The 18999-nt window shown below is 40.3% G+C and overlaps 1 protein-coding gene across 1 annotated transcript in view; it reads right to left on the reverse strand.

The window, feature by feature from the left end:
- The window catches only part of plcb3 (phospholipase C, beta 3 (phosphatidylinositol-specific)), a 55555-nt gene that overhangs the window by 19271 nt on the left and 17285 nt on the right, over positions 1 to 18999 (reverse strand). The window contains exons 3-8 of the mRNA XM_044183344.1: positions 4446 to 4514; positions 2506 to 2643; positions 2135 to 2214; positions 1982 to 2035; positions 1631 to 1703; positions 147 to 247 (exon numbers count right to left, since the gene is read on the reverse strand). Of these exons, the coding sequence (XP_044039279.1) occupies positions 147 to 247; positions 1631 to 1703; positions 1982 to 2035; positions 2135 to 2214; positions 2506 to 2643; positions 4446 to 4514 (515 nt within the window). The remainder of the gene's footprint in view (positions 1 to 146; positions 248 to 1630; positions 1704 to 1981; positions 2036 to 2134; positions 2215 to 2505; positions 2644 to 4445; positions 4515 to 18999) is intronic.

An 18999-nucleotide genomic window follows, 5' to 3' on the forward strand; every position in this document is an offset into this window, starting at 1 on the left:
ATTACTAGCAATCCTAAAAATATAACTAGAGCATAATTACAACAGGATTCAGGGTGGGGATTGAAATTTTATTCTGGGGAAAGGGAATAAGCATAATTGAAAATCACAGCATATGTTTGTGAAAGTGTTATTTATGTGCCACATACATTTCCTCAAAGATGCTTTGTATCTCAGGCCGGAGACAGAGGCTGTCGAGAAACTTCTGGAAGGCCTCCCACGTGAAATCATCTGGCTTGAGTCCCTCTGACTAAAAGAGAACAAGGAGGATTGTGTAGAAAGACTGGTGGTTTGAGAGACACTTTGATCCTGTTAATCCTGTAAGTCAGCCTCTCAGCAGCCATCTGCCTCCAGCGACACACTGACATCCAACTTACTCCCATTGTAAGTATTTAAAAAACACAAGACATTCTAAACTATGACGCATTGTACATTCTGCAGGCTGAAGACAAATATACTTTCTAAAGCACCTAATAACATTGATGACACTGTCAGTTGCAGCTCAGATCCTCCTCGGTCTTTTCCCACCTTGTGTGTTCTTCTACTTAACCAGCAGGAGGCACTAGAGCACAACAATCCAAAGAGAAATGCTGACAGGGCAGTTTGCATAAACTGGTCTCTTATTCAAAAAGAAATGTCTTGTGACTCCAAACTGATTTTTAGAAAAGATTGCACTGACTAATAACACACAAGAAACCTTGTTTTACCTACCAAACCACACGCCTGTGTTACCCAACACTGCCAATACAAGAAAATATTTTGACAATACACTGAAAAAACAGGACTGATATTTTCATTTGACTCTCAGGTTTGTAGGAATGAATTAAGCCATGGTTTTTAGTATTTTAACAACAGTTGCTCTCTCTAGGAAGCCGCATTTATTAGGAAAAATCCTGATTTTTTAAGTACAATGTTTAAACTATTATTAAAGCCCAAGCTGCAAAGAGTCACTGAGCGATTAATGCATTTACATTTAGGCTAGTGTAAGAGGCCACAATTTAATGTCAAGTAACACAACATAAAAGTTGATATTGTTACAATATTTCTTTCATACAGTCAATGTTCAGGTTGGTTTGGTCAAGTTTTCATTCCTGCTACTACCACTTGGTGTGGCAGAAGCTGGGCCCTTCAACCATTAGTTTTATCTAAATATTTCAAATGTTTATCCATTACTAATAGCTTTCTATTTCAACTGTTTATGCATTACCTTTAGCTAACTATTTCAACTGTTCATCCTTTACTGTTAGCTATATTTCAACTGTTCATCCATTACATTTAGCTTAGCTTAGCACAAAGACTGGAAACAGCTAGCCTTTCTCTGTAACAAAATCCACCTACCAGCATCTCTAAAGCTCACTATTAACACATTATATATTTGTTTAATCCTAAAACTTAAAAATTTGTGACTCTTGTTGACAGTTAATTAAAATGTAAATTGTCATATTTTAAGGCTACTCTCCGATAGGTCTACATCCTTTTTTTTTGCCTTCCTTACACCGCAAAGGCATGCAAAGAATGCTATGCAACACCCCAGGTAAGAGACTGGGTTGCAGCTGTCATCATGTATCAACCAGTACAATAGAAACACACATCTTGAGTAGCCCTGTGGTCAGTGATTGCTTTTCATGATTACCCTGTTATTGACGAGGCCACACTGCTCCAGAGCCGTCTCCACTCTCTTTTTATCTGAAAACATCTTGAGAATACTGAAAGACAGAGAGTTTGGAGAGATAACAGTCACTGTTCGAAACTATTTTTTATCATGACTGAGTCTAACCATTCACAGGTTTATTGTTCTCAACATAAAAATCAAACCCTGTCAGGAGAGTCTGGAAGGATTTGATTTAGATGAGTGACAGGGCTGAGCAAAAGGGGTTAAAGTAGAGGTGAACTAAGAAGAGACAAGAGAGAAAGTGGAAGAGAGACAGAGAAGAGGAAAGGAAAGAAGAAGTTTAAAAAAGTGGTTGATGTGTGCGTTTCTCACTTCTTCACAGGAATCTTCCCATCTTGATTAATCTGCAACTTTAACTTAGTGTACCTGAAACGAAAAGAGACAGAGAGAGGCTTTTAAAATAATGATCTAGAATCTACATTTGCCTCATGTCAAGATAAGACACACACACACACAACTTCTTACGCTTTGAGGAGGAAGGTGTTCCGTGATGCATTCTTGGAAAGTATGTTTGTGGCCAAAGTGAACAGCTCATCCGTCCAAATCTGGAAACACACAAGAATGAGATGATAAAACGGGGTTGTTTGACTGTTCGTCTGGTGTTAAAACTAAGTGAAACAGTTTCTATATACAATATAAACGATACAGACAAACACACAGAAGAAAAAATCCCACTTTACAACTCCTAAACACACACATGCAGATGCCTCAATGTCAACATCGTAAAGTGAGTAATCAGCATATGGCCTGAGGAAAGAAAGAGGGGGGGATAAGGAGGAAGGAAGGAAGGAAGGAAGGAGAGATCAAAGGAAGCAAGGAAGAAATATTATGGTAACCTTGGCTGCATCTTCCTGCATAGCCTGGAAGTTGAGGAAGGAGATGTTGACAAGGTCGTTGCCATAGACGACAGTTACCAGCTTCCCTTCAACGTTGTCACCCTTACCGAAGCCCAGCACCTCCCGCAGCTTCGGGTCCTGACACACACACACACACACACACACACACACACACACACACACACTTTAATTTACATTGAATGTGAACATGACACATGCAATATATTGACCACAACACTGGTTTGATTTGTGCATACGAACTCTGCATCCTTCCCGCTCCTTCTCTCCGTCTCCTGAGAACAGTAAATGTGATGCATGTATTGTAGCACATTAATTAACCAAACAGTTTCTCAGTTTCTCTCTATCAATTATGCATTCTCTCCATGACTCCCTCTCTTAACGCATCTGTCAAACTGTCTTTTCTACGTTACTTAAGATTATACAGCAGGCTTCACTATTAACCACCAAAGAAATAGTCCTCGTAAAACTGTTGACAGTGTGTTCTGTGCATTTTCCAGAGCGACAGGAACACTGCTTCTGTTTATAAATGCTGTTGAACTTTTGAAACCTGCATTAACAGATTGTTTGGCCAACGAGCTGTAAATACAACATCGATAAATTATCACCTTATAAAGTTGATATGGCGAACTAACAAACAGATGCTTATTTACACATCCAGCACATACGGAGAAACGTTAGCATTCATTTGGAGTCGTGTTTGTGTCCACCTGATGAATCCTTTTAGCTGTGGTCTGGTCTCTTCCAACTCCTGAGGGAAATATCTGGCTGCTAAATGCTACACTATGTTCACCAGCTAGTCGCTAGTGTTGTCTGTCTGCTGTCTGGTGCCGTGCAGGTGCTATACAGTTAGTTTATCAGAGATTTCATTTGCTAAAAACAGCTCCCTGGTGTGGCTGTAAACAACACTGATGAGAGTGGTGAGAGCGAACAGAACAGTAAAGTTGCGGAACGTACAATCAAAACAATGAGATAAAAGATGGTAAAAAGCAAAGAGTGACCCCTCACATTACATTTCATTTGAGCCATTGTTAATATAAAAATATTGATTATAGCAGCTTTAAAATGAAATGTACAATGCTGTTAGCATCACAGACAAAGTTGTATTGAGGTGGAGGCAGAAATCTCAAAGAACCAAACCAAAGCTATCTGCTAGATACCATTAGTGATAGGTGAGAAGATGTGTGAACCGGCCCCTTTAAGTATTTAAATAAGATTTTTTTTGTCACTGCTTTTCTGAACACCACATTTTGACATTACACAGCAGTCTTAAGGCACATTTCCTAACCACATAACAGTCATGATATTCACTTTTTACACAACACTCCTAAATTAAATGTCACACTGTAACTAGACAATATTTCTGAACATGGTGTTTTTGTTACATATTGGCTAAGTCTTCATTGCACTCCAACATAATTTTAGTGTTTATTACTTTAATTACAAATTGTAAGTAAAGGAATGATGTAAAATGCTGTTATATATTGACCAATGACTCAGCAAAGAGTCTTTTGTTATTTTTTTACCAATTTGATCCACAAGCCTGCGCTATGTCAACACATCCATATGTTTGAACTGTTTACCACTAATACATGGCTCTATATTAGTGTCTCTGTCTGCCTGATCTACGCCCTTACACAATGACTTCCTCACCAACAGTCACTGGTTTTATCACTTCCTGTCTCCATCTGTCAGCAGGCTCATTAGTGCTCTGTCACCTTTGCACCATCAGCTGAGAGAGGAAACACACACATACAGTAGACACACACATACATCTTTTGGTGACAGTCACACTTGAGCATTACATTTCTGGTCAGAGGACAAAGTTATCAACAGCAGGAGGTGACAGCCTCTCTCTCTCTCTCTCTCTCTCTCTCTCTCTCTCTCTCTCTCACTCTCTCACTCTCACAGAAATTACCAACCTTTGGTTGTTTGGCGTACTTTCCTGTTCTGGTGTCCCTGATGGTGCCCATGTCCAGAATCTCCACCTCCTAAAAGACAGAAGAGTAGAAGAGTGTGTCAGGACAGAAATTCAACATTAGTTGTAATGCTATAAGAGTGGTTCATCATATTTTTTTGCCACAGCTGTGTTGTTCTTGGGATGGCAATGTCGATCGGTTAGTCAGTCCACCACTTTGGTCCAGACTGAAATATCTCAGTAACTATTGGATGCATTGCCATGAAATCTGGTACAGACTTCCATGTCTCCTTTAGGACTAACTGTAATCACTTTGGTGAACCCTTAACTTTCCATATCCTGCCATCATAAGCTGAAAACTTGACCAAATACCTACAAAACAAACGACATTCCCATCAGCCTCAGCTTTACTTTGTGTTAGCAAACCTTAGCATGCTAACATGCTAAACTAAGATGGTGACCATGGTAAATATTGTACCTGCTTAGCATATTGGCATTGTCATTGTGAGCATATTAGCATGCTGATGTTAGCATTTAGCTCAAAGCACCAATATGTCTAGCCTCGCGGAGCTCTCAGTCTTGTTCTGAATCTATTTGTATGAAATACTGATTGAGCTGGGAGCTGTTTCCTTCAGTTCAATCTTCACTTCATTAAACGTTTACACATGCACTTCAACTGATAATTGGGGCAAGTATGCTTATGCACCATGGTGGCGTGGCACTCCAGTTTTATATACATTATTTTCTGCTGTTTGCAATTTATGTAAGAAACAGCAAGCAGAAATGCTGACGGAACAAAAGTGTGTTTTTGGATGGATGTGAAATGAAGAAAAACCTGAATAGAGGCCTGTGTAGAAATTTATTCCTCAGGCTAAAAGCTTATGCTCTGTCTATGCTTTCTCCTCCTTCCATTAAATCCACTTTTATCTATCTTTTATCAGACTCCCCTGCTTCTCTAGACATAAATCACAACCACTGAGATATGAACTCAACTGTGCTGTGTGTGTTTGCGTGAGACAGTGGAAAACAGAGAGAAACAGTTGATATTTAGAGAGAACATTTGGAGAACTCCACACACACACACACACACACACATCTTTGGAATAGATTTGCATGCCTGATGGTCTGACACAAATACACATATGTATTCATGCACACACACACACACACAAGCAAAACACACACACAGAGAAGATAGAAAGATAGAAAGAGTTGTACTACATAACAAGTATAATATGCATGCATATCAAGCAAGGATAGTGTGGTCTGTGGACGAAGCAAGAGACAAAAATGGGAGGGATGGACAAGAGGAGGAAAGTGTGGTCATAAACCCAGCCATAAACACAGAGGAGGACGCACTGTAAATATTTGTTTAGCCCTGCACTCATTCCCCAAGCTTTCTTACTTCATCTATGTCACTTATGTCCCATGTTCTTTTTCTCCTCATCTTTCTCTCCATCTCTGTGCGGTTTTGCTGTGGCATTTAGTGCATTTTTAGGACGCATTTTACATTTCTTCCTCCATCCTAAGATTTCATTAATGAAAAAAAAACACCAAATATTTATGTCTCTCTTCCTGTTATTGTTTGTCTGAATCTGTGACTGTTTGTCAGTTTGTCAAACGTCTCCTTGCCCTTGTTTTATTCATGTTGTACCCAGATTTCCTTTCCAAAAATAACAACAAAGACAAACTCATAAAGTCACTATCCTTGGCTTAAGTATTGGAACTCATGTCTTCTCCATTCCTTCTTTCGCTACTTGACTCTAGCTGTGATGTTATGGCTGGCTGTCCACTCCCCTGGGACTGTCCGCGAGTAATAAAAGGTCAGAAGTGTTGGACCAATTGGATTAAACTCTGTCTCAAACTTTGTCCTCTGATTGGCCTGTGGAGAATAACTTACTTCCTGGGGGATTGAACCACTTCTAGGTCTGTAGGACACACACACATAGACATACGTGCGCACACACACACACACACACACACACCTCCTCTCCCACAGGCCATGGTTTCATTCTGCCATTGCCATGGTAACTCCTTGGAGACCGCAGTAATGAGACTACAGCTTTGTCAAATGCCTGTGTGTGTGTGTGTGTGTCTGTCTTTGACAGTTAAACATTGGCATCACTGGCTAGTAATGTAAAACACACACACACACTCAGACACACACAGTTGCAGCAGTATAAAGACGGGCATATCCTCGACAAGCAGGTCCCAACTTGTGAAACATCCTGACCTGTTGAGCAAGACAGGGTGTAGGTGTGTAGGTGTGTGGATGTGCGTTTGGAAGAGGCTTGTAAGTCAGCACACATTATGTGACACAAAAGCGTGAGCAATTCTTCAAGAGCCAATCTTCACTCAGGACGAGTACAAATGTGTCAGCGCGAGATCCGAAAAGTGTGTGAATGTGAAGTGAAACGTGTGTGTTTTTGCACATGGTTGTGTATCTGACCGCAGAACGTGGTGCGCGTGTACGTGTGAAGGTCGGTCATCGCCGAGAGCACATTCCTAACATATTCCGGCCTTCTGCTCAGTTAGCGTGTGTGTATCTGTGTGTGTTTCAGTGTGTAATATTTAGCTAGTCATGGCAGCTGTAGCGCTCCATTTCTCTCTCAGTGCTAAGCCCAAACACAGCTCACTCCATTTATCACTTCAGACTCGGCTGCAGGCTCATTATTGTTCCAAATGAGTCTGGGTGAGAGTTTTCCAGGAGTCATGTTGTGATAAAGTGCTATAATTTACCGTTTCTGGTGGACTGAAGAACTTTCCCTCAGCCTGCCTCTGTACTTTTGCCTCAGTTAGTGATTTCCTACATTTCCCAGAATGCACTCCCATACATCTTCTAGAGAATGTTGTGAACTTGTTGCACTCAGCTGTTGATTACGTGGAAGGGTAGTTTCTAGTTGAGAAAACAAAGAATGTGCGGGGTGTGAGTTGCTCACCCTCCCTTTTTGATTCTAAGGAAGCGTTACCAACACCATTACTGTTGATGTTTTATAATAATAATAATAATAATAATAATAATAATAATAATTAAAAAAAACTTTATTTATAGAGCACTTATCAAAACAAAGTACAAAGTGCTTCACAACAAGAAACAAGAAATAAAATAGCACTGAGCTCATTAATTAATATAATTAGTTTTTCTAATTCATACAAAAACCAAAGTGTAAAAAAGACAAGTTGAGGTTTCTACTCCAAGAAGTCATTGCACCAGGAGAAGAAATAGTCCAGCACATTACCCCCCCCCCCCCCGTAACAGCAGCAAATTGTTTTTGGTATCACTCTTCTCATCTAACTCAAGAAAGCAAACAAATGTATTTCCTAAAATGTCAAACTATTACTTTAAATAAAATAATAATTTCTTACACAGTGTCCTTAGGGTAATCTTTTGTGCTGTGCTGCAGTTGCGTGCATGGGTGGTTTTGATGCAATAATAGTTATTAGGTTAGTCTATATTTAGGCACTCAACACAAGAACAGTAAATGTTGCTTTGATTAGGCCCTCGGTCACTTACTTTCCTTCCTTCCTTCATTTCTTTGACTTTTCACTTCCCCTCCTCCCACCTGCCCTGTCACTCTCCCCCATTCACTTTCTTAAGATTAGAAAAATATAAAATCGCAACTAAACAATCAAGGGAGCGCCACTCCTTTCCTGTGACGCGCCTGTGTGTGTGTTTGAAAGATCACCAGAGCTAAATATGTCCCGAATGACCAATCACGGCTCCTATCAAATGGCACATGGTGACGGCATATAGGAAACTGATCCTCCTAAACACACACACACACACACACACACACCCCGCCAGGACAGCATACGTCGCCACCCTCCACAGCTTGGCTGCGACCCAATCGGCCAGTCAGTGCGGAGGAGAGGAGAGAACATGTAGCCTTGACAGAAGAAGACTTTAAAGGACACAGAAACATCGAAGAAGTAGAACAAAGAGACCTTCAAACTGTTTTATGGCGGTGATGGGAGAGTTGGCAAGGTGTTTAGAGAAAGAGAAGGAGGGGGACACTTAATACCCCTGTGAGCTCTATAACTCCATCTCTGTCACCTCATAATATTTCCTCTGTGTACATCAATGAGCTCTCACTCTCCCTTTTCTACTCCTCCACTACCGCTCCCTCCTTTATCTGTCTCTCTCTCTCTCTCTCTCTCTCTCTCTCGCTCTTTGTCTTTCATCCTCACTTAGTTGTTTCATATTTCTGTGGTCTGGAGAGAAAATGAGGAGAGAAAATGAAGAGAGAGTAAACATTTTAGCCACTTAGCTGACAGACTGGGGCGGAGTGATTTGCAATCAGTGAAATATTAGAATCTACACAGAGAAGAAGAAGTGCTTTAAGGATGGAAAGAGATAAAGAAACAATAAAAAGATGAAAGAAAAATGAAGTCTGTCCAAATGTATGAGGAAGGAAAAACGATCATTTATGAGAGGAAAAGCAAAAACAAGTTGAACATCAATAGTACACACATACACAACATAGTCATACCAAATGTCTCAAAGCGCAAATAAATACAGGCAGAACTGAGCCAAACACGCACACAAAAACTCACACAAAACAAAAGCAGTTGCAGTAATCATAAATCTCTTGCAAAACACAAACACATATAGATCAGTGGGGGGTGAACTTACAACACAAACCTGCATGTGCATGTAATAGCTGGTAAAGTCCAACGGAGCAAGAAATGTGAGTAGGCAGGTTGTAAACTACTTCATTTGGAGGTGAAACAGAAAATGAGTGCACATGAATGTGGGTTATTATCCAACATTGCACAGGAAAATTATGGCAAGTAGTAGGTCAAAGCTGAACCAGAATGTCTGTCCATGAACAATTTTGAACAGACAGTTTAGGTAACTATTTTTATTCATTTGCCTGTTTTCTCCTCCAAATATGTTAAGCTAACCTGGGAGACTGTTTAAAACCTGTGTGATCAACTGACTGCTTGTGTTTCTTCCCCTGACTTTTTTTTTTTTTTTTTTTTTGATGTCGCATCATTCCACCTTCCCAACTAATTTGGTGAGTACAGCGTTAACGCTAGAAATGATGGCTAAAACTATGAAAATAAGAATCAAGTTGTAATAAACCATAATTATCCTTTAAAGCTGAATTTCTAAGCTGCTCATACACACATGGTGGCAGTTTCATTCGCTAAGCACTGCAGAGAGATTAGCAAGGCACTACACAGTGTACAGACACTCCTGCAGAAACACACATTTTGGAGGAAGCATCTGCTTAGACAATGGATTCGATACCGTGCAGTGTCTCACTTCTTCATACAGTGAAGAAGAACCGAAGGTCTATGCTATATCTGTATGTATATATATGTGAGAGAGAGGGAGAGTGAAAATAAAGACTGCTCTGCCATGTGCACTGACAGATAATGTCAACAGAAAATTGCACATGTGATCGAGTGAAGTAAAAAAAACAAAAAAGAGGAGAAAGCGGGAGGAAGCTGTCACATTATCGACTGACACACTCAACTTCCCCTGCCAACCGCTCAGTCTGTGTGTGTGTGTGTGTGTGTGTGTGTGTGTGTGTGTGTGAAAGAATGACCCTGTGCGCGCGCGTGTGTGTTATGTAAACCCCTTGTTCCAAGTTAATTCCTTGTGGATGTTTGACTTGAGCCAGGGAGATAATCTCTATTAGATCTCTACTTATACATGCCAACAATCATTCCACTACCAATTCAGCAGCCTCATTTATATGCACACAAGGTTGGGAGCACCACAACAAAAGCTTCAAGAGGCTGCCACTACATTTAAAACAAAGTCACTTTTGAGATTTTGGAGAAACTTCCCAGCCTGGCACGTACACACGCACACAAACACATACACCCAGTATACCAGTGCAGTTAGTTATGGTTCTAGTGCAGCAACTGAGGGCAGTGAAGCCATTCTTAAAAGGCAGTTATCAAGGGAAAATGCTAAATGCTTTTTGCTGGTTTGAGCTTCCAAAATTTGAAGACTTGCTGCTTTTCTCTGTTTCATATCACTGGAAATTGAATGCGTTTGGGTTAGTTGAACAAAACGAGCAATTTGAAGACATCAGCAGACATTTTATCCATTAAAAGGAATAGTTTGGCCTTTTGGAAATACGTTTATTCTTGCTGAGAGTTAGATGAGAAGATCAAATTTGCTTACCAGAAATATTGCAAACAAGGGGAAACAGCTAGCTTGGCTCTGTCCAACAATATCAAAATCAGCCTGGGACGTCATTGTGCCAAGTAATAGTCCCGCACATAACCCCATGTAAAACCACAAATTGACTTTTTACACTTTGATGTTTGTACAGATTAAACAAGCGAGATATAATGTGTTAATTGGTGAACTTTAAGATATTTTTTAAACTTTTGACCAGAGCAAGACTAGCTGTTTCCCCTTGCTTCCCGTCTTTATGCTAAGCTAAGCTAGCTGTCTCCTGGCTGTAGATTTGTATTCAATGGACAGACATGAGAATGGTAACTCTCGGCACTCTCCTTAAACATCAGTTAATCAAAAAAATAAATGTACACATTGATCAATATTGAAAATTAAATATCCCTTGTTGAAGCCCTATTTAAAACCCAAACCATTCACACTAAAGACACCCACTTCTTCTCATATTAGACCGACATGGTTCAAACCACTTTCACACCTCCAGTAAGTATGGGGTGACACTGGAGCAGCTCCCTCGGGTGTTTATTAAAATTACATCACAGGTAAAACCTGACACAATAGAGTAAGTGTTTGTTTGTGGTTTCTGTGTATGCCCCACCCCTTCATCTGGTCATGGTATGTGAAATCAATTCCACACCATTACAGGCTAAATTGGAGTTCTGTGTGCAATTTAATTACATCCCTGGGGGGGATGTCTAAAAGCCCAGGTGCTATTGACATGACTTGTACACCTTAGTGGAGGAGGGAGGGAAGGAAAGACAGAAAGAAGGACATAAGGAGAGAGAGAGAGGAATTTAGAGAAAAGGGGAAATGTGGAGGAGGAGTGGGAGGAGGGGGAGGAGGGGGCAACGAAATTCCCCAGAACCCCCATCTCCTCGTCTGAGTAACTTCCTGCCCACTTTCCCACGCCTAGGAGAGAATGAGGGCGATTAGAAGTGTTGTTGCAAGAAATTAAGGAGCAATAACTATGGTAGGAAGGGACCACTTGAGAAAATGCACTGATGAGATGAAGAGGAAGAAGAATAAGGGAGCGGAGGGAGGTATGGGAAGAAGGGAGATGGAGAAAGACAAGGACAGAAAATGGAGATAGCGAGGTGTAAGACAAAGAGCAAGAAAAGATGGAGAGCAGAGGGGGAGGAAATGTCATCCTTCCGTTTATATTTGAACAACTTTTGCCTCATCTCTCTGATGGCTACCAGCTGCCCTGAGACAGACAGACATGGGGAAGTAAGAGGGGGGAGAGAAAGACAAATTGAAGGTGGATTAGCAGTGTAGAAACAGGGCAAGATGCAAGAGCAGGAAAGGATAAAACAGAGCGACAGGGAGGATTAGCAGTAGTGCCAGGTGCAACTCAACTCATCCCACTGTGGCAGGTGAGGCTCCACCAGGATCACCTCGACAGCACTAAATCAAACTGGCCTGTTTGTTTATTGGAAACTACAATTTAGCTGACAAATTATCTGCGCTGGCAACAGCAGTGTGGAAAATAACTGCAGAAATGACCTTCAACGGGGAAACAAAGTGCCATGAATAATATCTGGCCTGGTTAGCCCTGTTTGGCTGTGCAGGGGAGACCAGGCTTTACACCGTGTCGTTCTTTAAAACCACATGAATCGTCAAATCCCACCACATTCTTACATCCGCAGGGCTCGACATTAACGCCTGCCCGGGGCAAGTAAACTCTGTTCGGGCAAGTGGAATGCCTCATGCAGTTGTCCGATCAAGCAAGTGAAAAATAAATGATGTCTTTATCCATTTTTCCTTGTTGAAAACAGTTATTGTTGTTGTTAGCTGTCCACTAGCCGTCCATGATGATCTTAAACGCACTGCGCAATGAAATAACGAGCGACCATCTTGTTGGACCAGTTGTTGTTTTTGGGGCGATTTTTGTCATTTTATTTAGCTAATTTGATGGTTTGCCTCCAAAGAACGAGTGAGAGACGCTGCTCAGGGACAGACTTGTTCAGCGAACTAATCCAGTAGCACAAAAAGGCCAGCAACAGCAGACAGAGGCAGCAGGGAAACCACGTGTAGAGCCAGAATATTTTCACATCTAACTGGGTGACTTAAAGGTTTATTTAGACCAAACCAGGGTTGGTGATGGTTTGAACAATGGAAAGACTAACAAAACGGTTTCGGTGAATTTTATTTTGTTTGTGTCGAGTTTGAATGAAGTGTGTTTTACAATGATCAGCGAGTGAGGTAAAATTACTGTTTCTGTCAATGGAGTCTGGTGGCTTTGAGGAGAGCATATAAAGGCTGTTTCTTTTTACATCTAACTCAGTAAAATAAGGGTTTATTTTGACCAAACCACAGTTTGTGATTGTTGGAACAGTAGAAAGACTAACCAAAATGGTTTTGGTGAGTTTTATGTTGTTTCTGTTGAGTTTGAATGATCTGTCTTTTGATGAGTTAACAAGGCAATTAAGCTAGTCATTATCCAGATATTTACTTTTTAATGAAGGAAGTGTAAGATGGAAATTTGATTGACAAGAATAGTGCAATCACACCCACATAGCACTATAATCTGCAATGCAGGGCCAGTTAAAACGGATAGAAAATGAACCACGTATTGAAACTGAAATGGTAATTGATTTGGTTTATCCTCTCTGAGGTAGCTAGAGAAGTTTTTCTTCAAGCAAAAGGTATAGGACTATACTTTTTAGATTTTATGTTTATAACCTTTAGAATAACATTTTTCAACCTCTCAGTGCTCAAGGGTACTTCAGCAGGTGTGGCCACCTGGGGCTCAAAAGAGGCTACCACTTTGTTAGAATACTATCCTGTCACAACATATAACAGCAAAATCCACAAATATTAAATAAATACCACTGTGAATTCATGTGAAAAGATTGATGGCTCTAGTTTAAGATCTACCTCAACCTCTTGTGAGAACTCTTTAACCCCTCTCCTCCATCTCATATTTTACCACCAACAATCTGTTCATCTGCTAAATACCTAAAACATCAAATTTAGGTTGCAAATGTAAGGGGGAGGTGGAGGAGAGTTTGGCCAGAGGACAGAAAAAGGACACACACAGCAGGATTAGCAGGAGGGTGCAAGCATATGTTGTAACAGATGTGTGGATTTGGGATGTGCATGTTGATCTTGTGTAACCCTCAGCGACTGGCATGGCCTCAGCCAGACTCAACCCACCAACCAGCACTGAGGATTTATTGGGGAATTGGTTTCCAAAGTGGCTTCCATGGGCCCTTACAGGTCATTGAAGGGGTGACAAATAAAGGGAATAAGAATTTAAAGATGAACACAATAAGAAACTGTGTTAAAGTTTACAAAAATAGAATTTTTCCTGGACATACAGGCATTAAAAAGCTGTTTATGAAGGGAATTCTGCTGCAACCCCTTTGTTAAATGGGTTGCTGTCACCTAAAGCACGTCTCTTCTGAACTCCTGCTGCACATGAACAGTTTCAAAGTTTGGAAACCGGTGAAATATGCACTGTTTAATTAGAGCGACCACTTGGAACAAACCTGCCTTTGGACTGCATAAATTAGCAGTGTGGGAGTATATCTCTCCAAGGTGCTACATCAAACAGTATCAACCATGTTATACTAACATTTGCCGAGGCCTGTATGTTATGTTACTGAGTCCGGCTGTCATTACTTTTAAATATTTTTATAAAATTCAACCTCTGTGTACCCTGCTCAATTTATGCCTGCAGAACACCCAAGGAATAACAACTAATATAAATCACAAGAGTGTAGCTGCACCTCAGTTTGATAAAGTGAACTCTTTCAAGTAAAAATGTGTTACTGATCATGTTAATAACAACTTTATCTCAAGGTGCAAATAGTGGACAGATTTCAAGAGTCGGGAATGGAAACAGAAAAACAGAAAGAAGGAAGGAGAGTGAATGAGTGAAAGGGAGAGAAAAACAGTACAGACTGGTGCATGGTGGGGTGTGTCTCCCTCATTTCACTGCCAAGCCACTGTGTGTACGTGTGTGTACATGTGTGTGTGTGTGTGTGTGTGTCTGTCAGCGACAGTTGGTTGTTATCGCCACTGACTCAAGCGTTATGGGAAATTCTGGGCGCGCGCACACACACACACACACACACACACACACACACACACACACACACACACACACACACACACACACACACACACACGTCAGAGATCTTGTAACCTCAGAACATTACACAAAGATGAAGAGAGGGAGATAACTGAGAGAAAAGGGGAGGAAAGATGAAGGAAGGGAGGAGAGGAAGTGAGAGAGATATCAAAGATTATTATACAAGGATGGAGGAAGGAAACATCAGGCACAGCTGACCGGTCACGGAGGAAGAAAAGGAAGGCGAATACAGTTCCAAAGAAAAGGTGTCAGCAAAGAGACAGAAACAAATGAAATGTTGGAAAAAGAGAGAAAAGTATAGAGTTATATAAAGGTAAAATGTTAAACAAAGTGAGGGCTAAGAAGAAGGTGACACGAAACAGTGTCACAGTGGATTTAAGTGAACAGAGAGAAAAGAGACGGAGGATGGGATGAGGAGGAATATCTGGAGAAAAGGTGAAAGGACACGCGTTCAGATGGATATACAAAAGGAGGAAGAAAGGGAATGAGACAGACCAGATTTAAAGATGAAACAAGTCTGAAAGAAGAGGCGAGAAGAGGGAGGCAGGTGATCCAAATACAGTCAGGGAGGAATAAAAAGAGACTGATGATGGATGATGTATGGATAAAGAGAGAAAAGGCTGGAACATGCTTCTCCAGGCTGCACGTAAGGGGAACATGTACGGGAGTTGTTCAGAGATGTCAGCATGGATGTTTCCTTCATACTGTATGGCTATAAAGTGTAATGTGTATGTGCTTTTTCTTTTATTTCCCATTATGAATCTGCCTCTCGACTGGAGTCGGATCAACCAATCAGCTTGCTTGATGCTGAGTGACCGAGTACTTGGTTTTACATTCCCAACAAATTGCTTTAATTGCTGCTTTAATTTGGCACAAAACTCTTTGATTACTGTATGACAAACTTTCGTCACCAGGTTCTAGCTGACATTTTTGTCAAAATTGAGTTAGTCACATATTCTTATTCTGTGACAACTTATTAACATTATGTGAGGTGCTTTTTTAAGTTGTATGCATTTTTTGACTTTTTATTTAAAAAAACAAAAAGTTTCTATCTCCAGTCCAAGTCAAACTCTAACTTGGTTATAGTTATAAGTTCAAACTCTAACTTGGTTATACTTGTGAGCTAATCAGCACTTCGAATGCACACAAGACGACCAATCAAGTTCTGCTTCTTTGTCATGTCGCCGCACTGCTCAGTGACAGCGGGAATAGGAGCAGAGAGGACAAAGAAGTCTGTGAAGATGAGAAACGCAACGCTATGTTTATAAGAAACCTCAAGATCGAGGATTTTATTGATGGTCTCGTGAAGGACAGAAGTACAAATGCCAGGCAAGTTCAGTCTTTAAAAAAATAAAAAAAATCATTTTGGATCTTGCAGAGGAGTTTATTTTCATTGTTAACTACCACACTAGCTTCCTAATGTCAGTCTGGCAGCTAATGCTAACAGGCAAGCGCTAAAGGATAGATTCGGGTTTTTGCCCGTGACTGGAATAAATGTTGTAGACTTCAAAAAACCTGAACCTTTAGTGCTTGCGTCTTAATGTTAGCATTAGATGCCAGACTAACATTAGGAAGCTAGCATTAGCTGGCTAGTGTGGTAGCTAACAATGAAAATAAACTCCTCAGCAAGATCTAAAACGATTAACCCAAAGGAAACTTCAACTAAGCTTTTTTGAATGAGATGATTTGCCCTAAAAGAAGAAATCAATGTCATAAGAATGCTATAGAAAGCATTCAATTTAACTTTGTCATACACTCTCAGACACTCTGTTACAACACTAAGTTGATGGTTTGAAACAAATTATGAGTAAACGGTTTGTCTCCTTGAAAATCATTGCTTCTTTTCATGTTTTGCAAGCTAGAACATTCAAAAATCACTAAAGTACAGTAGTTGTAATCACAGATTTTCCACTGACACTAAATAAGGTTATCCAGTAGGAAATGCACAATGCAGATCTTACAGGACAAAATTTTATTTTGTATAATGTCATTAGGATTTCTGAAATGATATTGAATTGCATTTATGGAAATTACTTGAGTCTAATACTCTACATTACCTCATTCAAAACAATGTAGTTTCCTCTATAACTGTAGTTAGATATCGGGGTTGAAAAGAGGGCATGTGTTTCAAGAGTCCTGAAACTCAAATCCACAGGGGCTGAGCTTTTATGCCTATGTGCCCGTCCTAAATAAAATCCAATGTCAGTGCTGTATGTTTCTCACCTTGATAAAGAAAATGGTACTTTCTATCCTCTCATCTCAAGTTGAGCATTGTTAAAAAAGTTCTTGTGACACTTCTGGGTTACAGACTTTTGGACGTCCTATGCTGAAATTCTAAAAATGACTTCAGTGGATGCGATCCAGTTCCACTCACTGACCACGGGTACCCTGAATTTCACAAAGCACATCTTACATACATCTTGATCACCTCCGAATGGAAAGAATCATTCGTCTTTAATTGAAACTGTATCGTTTGACATCTAAAGTAATAAAAGCAGAGCAGCAAAAATAAAAACTGCACTGGAGATCAAATATTTTGGGTACCTCTATTCAGAGAAATGGGTTCCATCCAGAATACCCTTGTCATCTGTGTAAAAGCGTATTAACTGTTCTCATTAATAATAGCTGGATATCTGTGTTGCCGTGTCCTCTTTCTTTTCAGCTCTGGTTTGAAATCTCCTGGGGAGCCACAACGCTGAATTAAAGCTTCACTCTGGGATCACTGAGGTCACTACCCATTCACTTTGAAATAGGACTTCTGAAAAAGCCACAGTCCAGATCTATTCATTCAGGTGTGCTTATTTTCACCTTAGAACAGTGCAGAGAACCTTCATTAGACCAAAAGGAGGTTTGTCCAGATTGCCTGAGCCAGATTTAAACCTCTAGAACTTGAAGTTGAAGAATCAGACGTCACAGCACTGGCCACACAGTTTGACTAACAAGTGATCTCCGGGAAGTACTGTTCAAAAACAAATAAAGCCTTTGAAGCGGCAATATACAACTTTTTGGACATTCAAATAACAAAAATGAACTACCATTTTTAGTCACTGCCAGTCTCTAACTCTGTTTCTACATGTGTAAATACCCACATTTCCCTGGGTTTGGCCTTGGTGGACTGGATTTTTTGAGGCATATTTCATTTTTTTGGAGCCATGGCCAATAGTGTGCTGCATTCCCGCTACGGAAGTAAGAATAGTGGCCACAACCCAACTCAGTCACGCCAACAACAACAAAGATGAAAAGCAGAGTAATGAAAGAAATGCCAAACATTGTGGCACATGAGGTGACACTGGCCCCGCAGCCGGGAGTTGCCTAGACTTAGGAATTGTTGTAGTTTTAAGATAAAATCTGACACGACAGTATGAAAATAGATCATTTGCATGGCTGGATCCAAGTAAGCAAATGTATCACAGCCAGTGATCAGAGATATTTCACCTAGATATCTGTAATCAAAGGCACAGGGGTTTAGAAAAGGCTGATCTGCCTTCTAGTCTGTCTCACTTTCCATCTCCTGTCCTCTTTATTTTACCCACACCACACACTATGTGACATCTAAACAAACTCTTGCTGCACGTGTCTTTATAATACAAAAAAAAATCCATCATTGCACAAAAAAAGTGTGTGCTGCACATCTGCAGTATGTATGTTAGGTCAACAGGAAAGGAAACAGGAAGTCGGTCTGTATATTGTGATTAAAATTTTATCTTTCACCTTTGTTTTCTCTTCCAAAGACATTTGGCTAAAACCTGTCTGCCTGTTTGTGTTTCTTGCTCAGATGTGACTTCCTTTTAGCAATGATGCCATATTCCCAAATGTCAGAAATTAACTTGATGAGTGCAATGTAGGGCTGTCACTTTTTATATAAAAACAAAACAAATATTCAATCTGTAATGATCCATTTGATTTCAAAATTCAGCACAAGTGGCATAAAAAGCACTGTCCATCTGACCCATTGCATGCCCTGTTGCCCTATCAGTAAAATAAGCTAATGTTCTTTTGGCTGACACAAAACAGAGAAAACCGTGGTCAGCCATGCTGAACAGATAATCATGGCACAAGACCTTAGGACAAGTAACGGTAGATGGGGAAATAATGGATAAAGTTACGCTGTTTGCTGCCTTTGTAAAATGCAGCTGCTTTACAGCTACGTTAGCTTGTCACTCGGTGAGCCAGTAGAGGTACCATGAATTTACAGAACAATGTTAATTCTACAGTGGAGTTCAGGATAGGGCTACATGGCTTGTGTTTGAACTAAATTGAAAAAAATTACATGTAGGTTTGAATTCGATTTTTTTTTTTTTTAAA

Source organism: Siniperca chuatsi, linkage group LG22, assembly GCF_020085105.1.
Source record: "Siniperca chuatsi isolate FFG_IHB_CAS linkage group LG22, ASM2008510v1, whole genome shotgun sequence".
Taxonomy (NCBI): Eukaryota; Metazoa; Chordata; class Actinopteri; order Centrarchiformes; family Sinipercidae; genus Siniperca; species Siniperca chuatsi.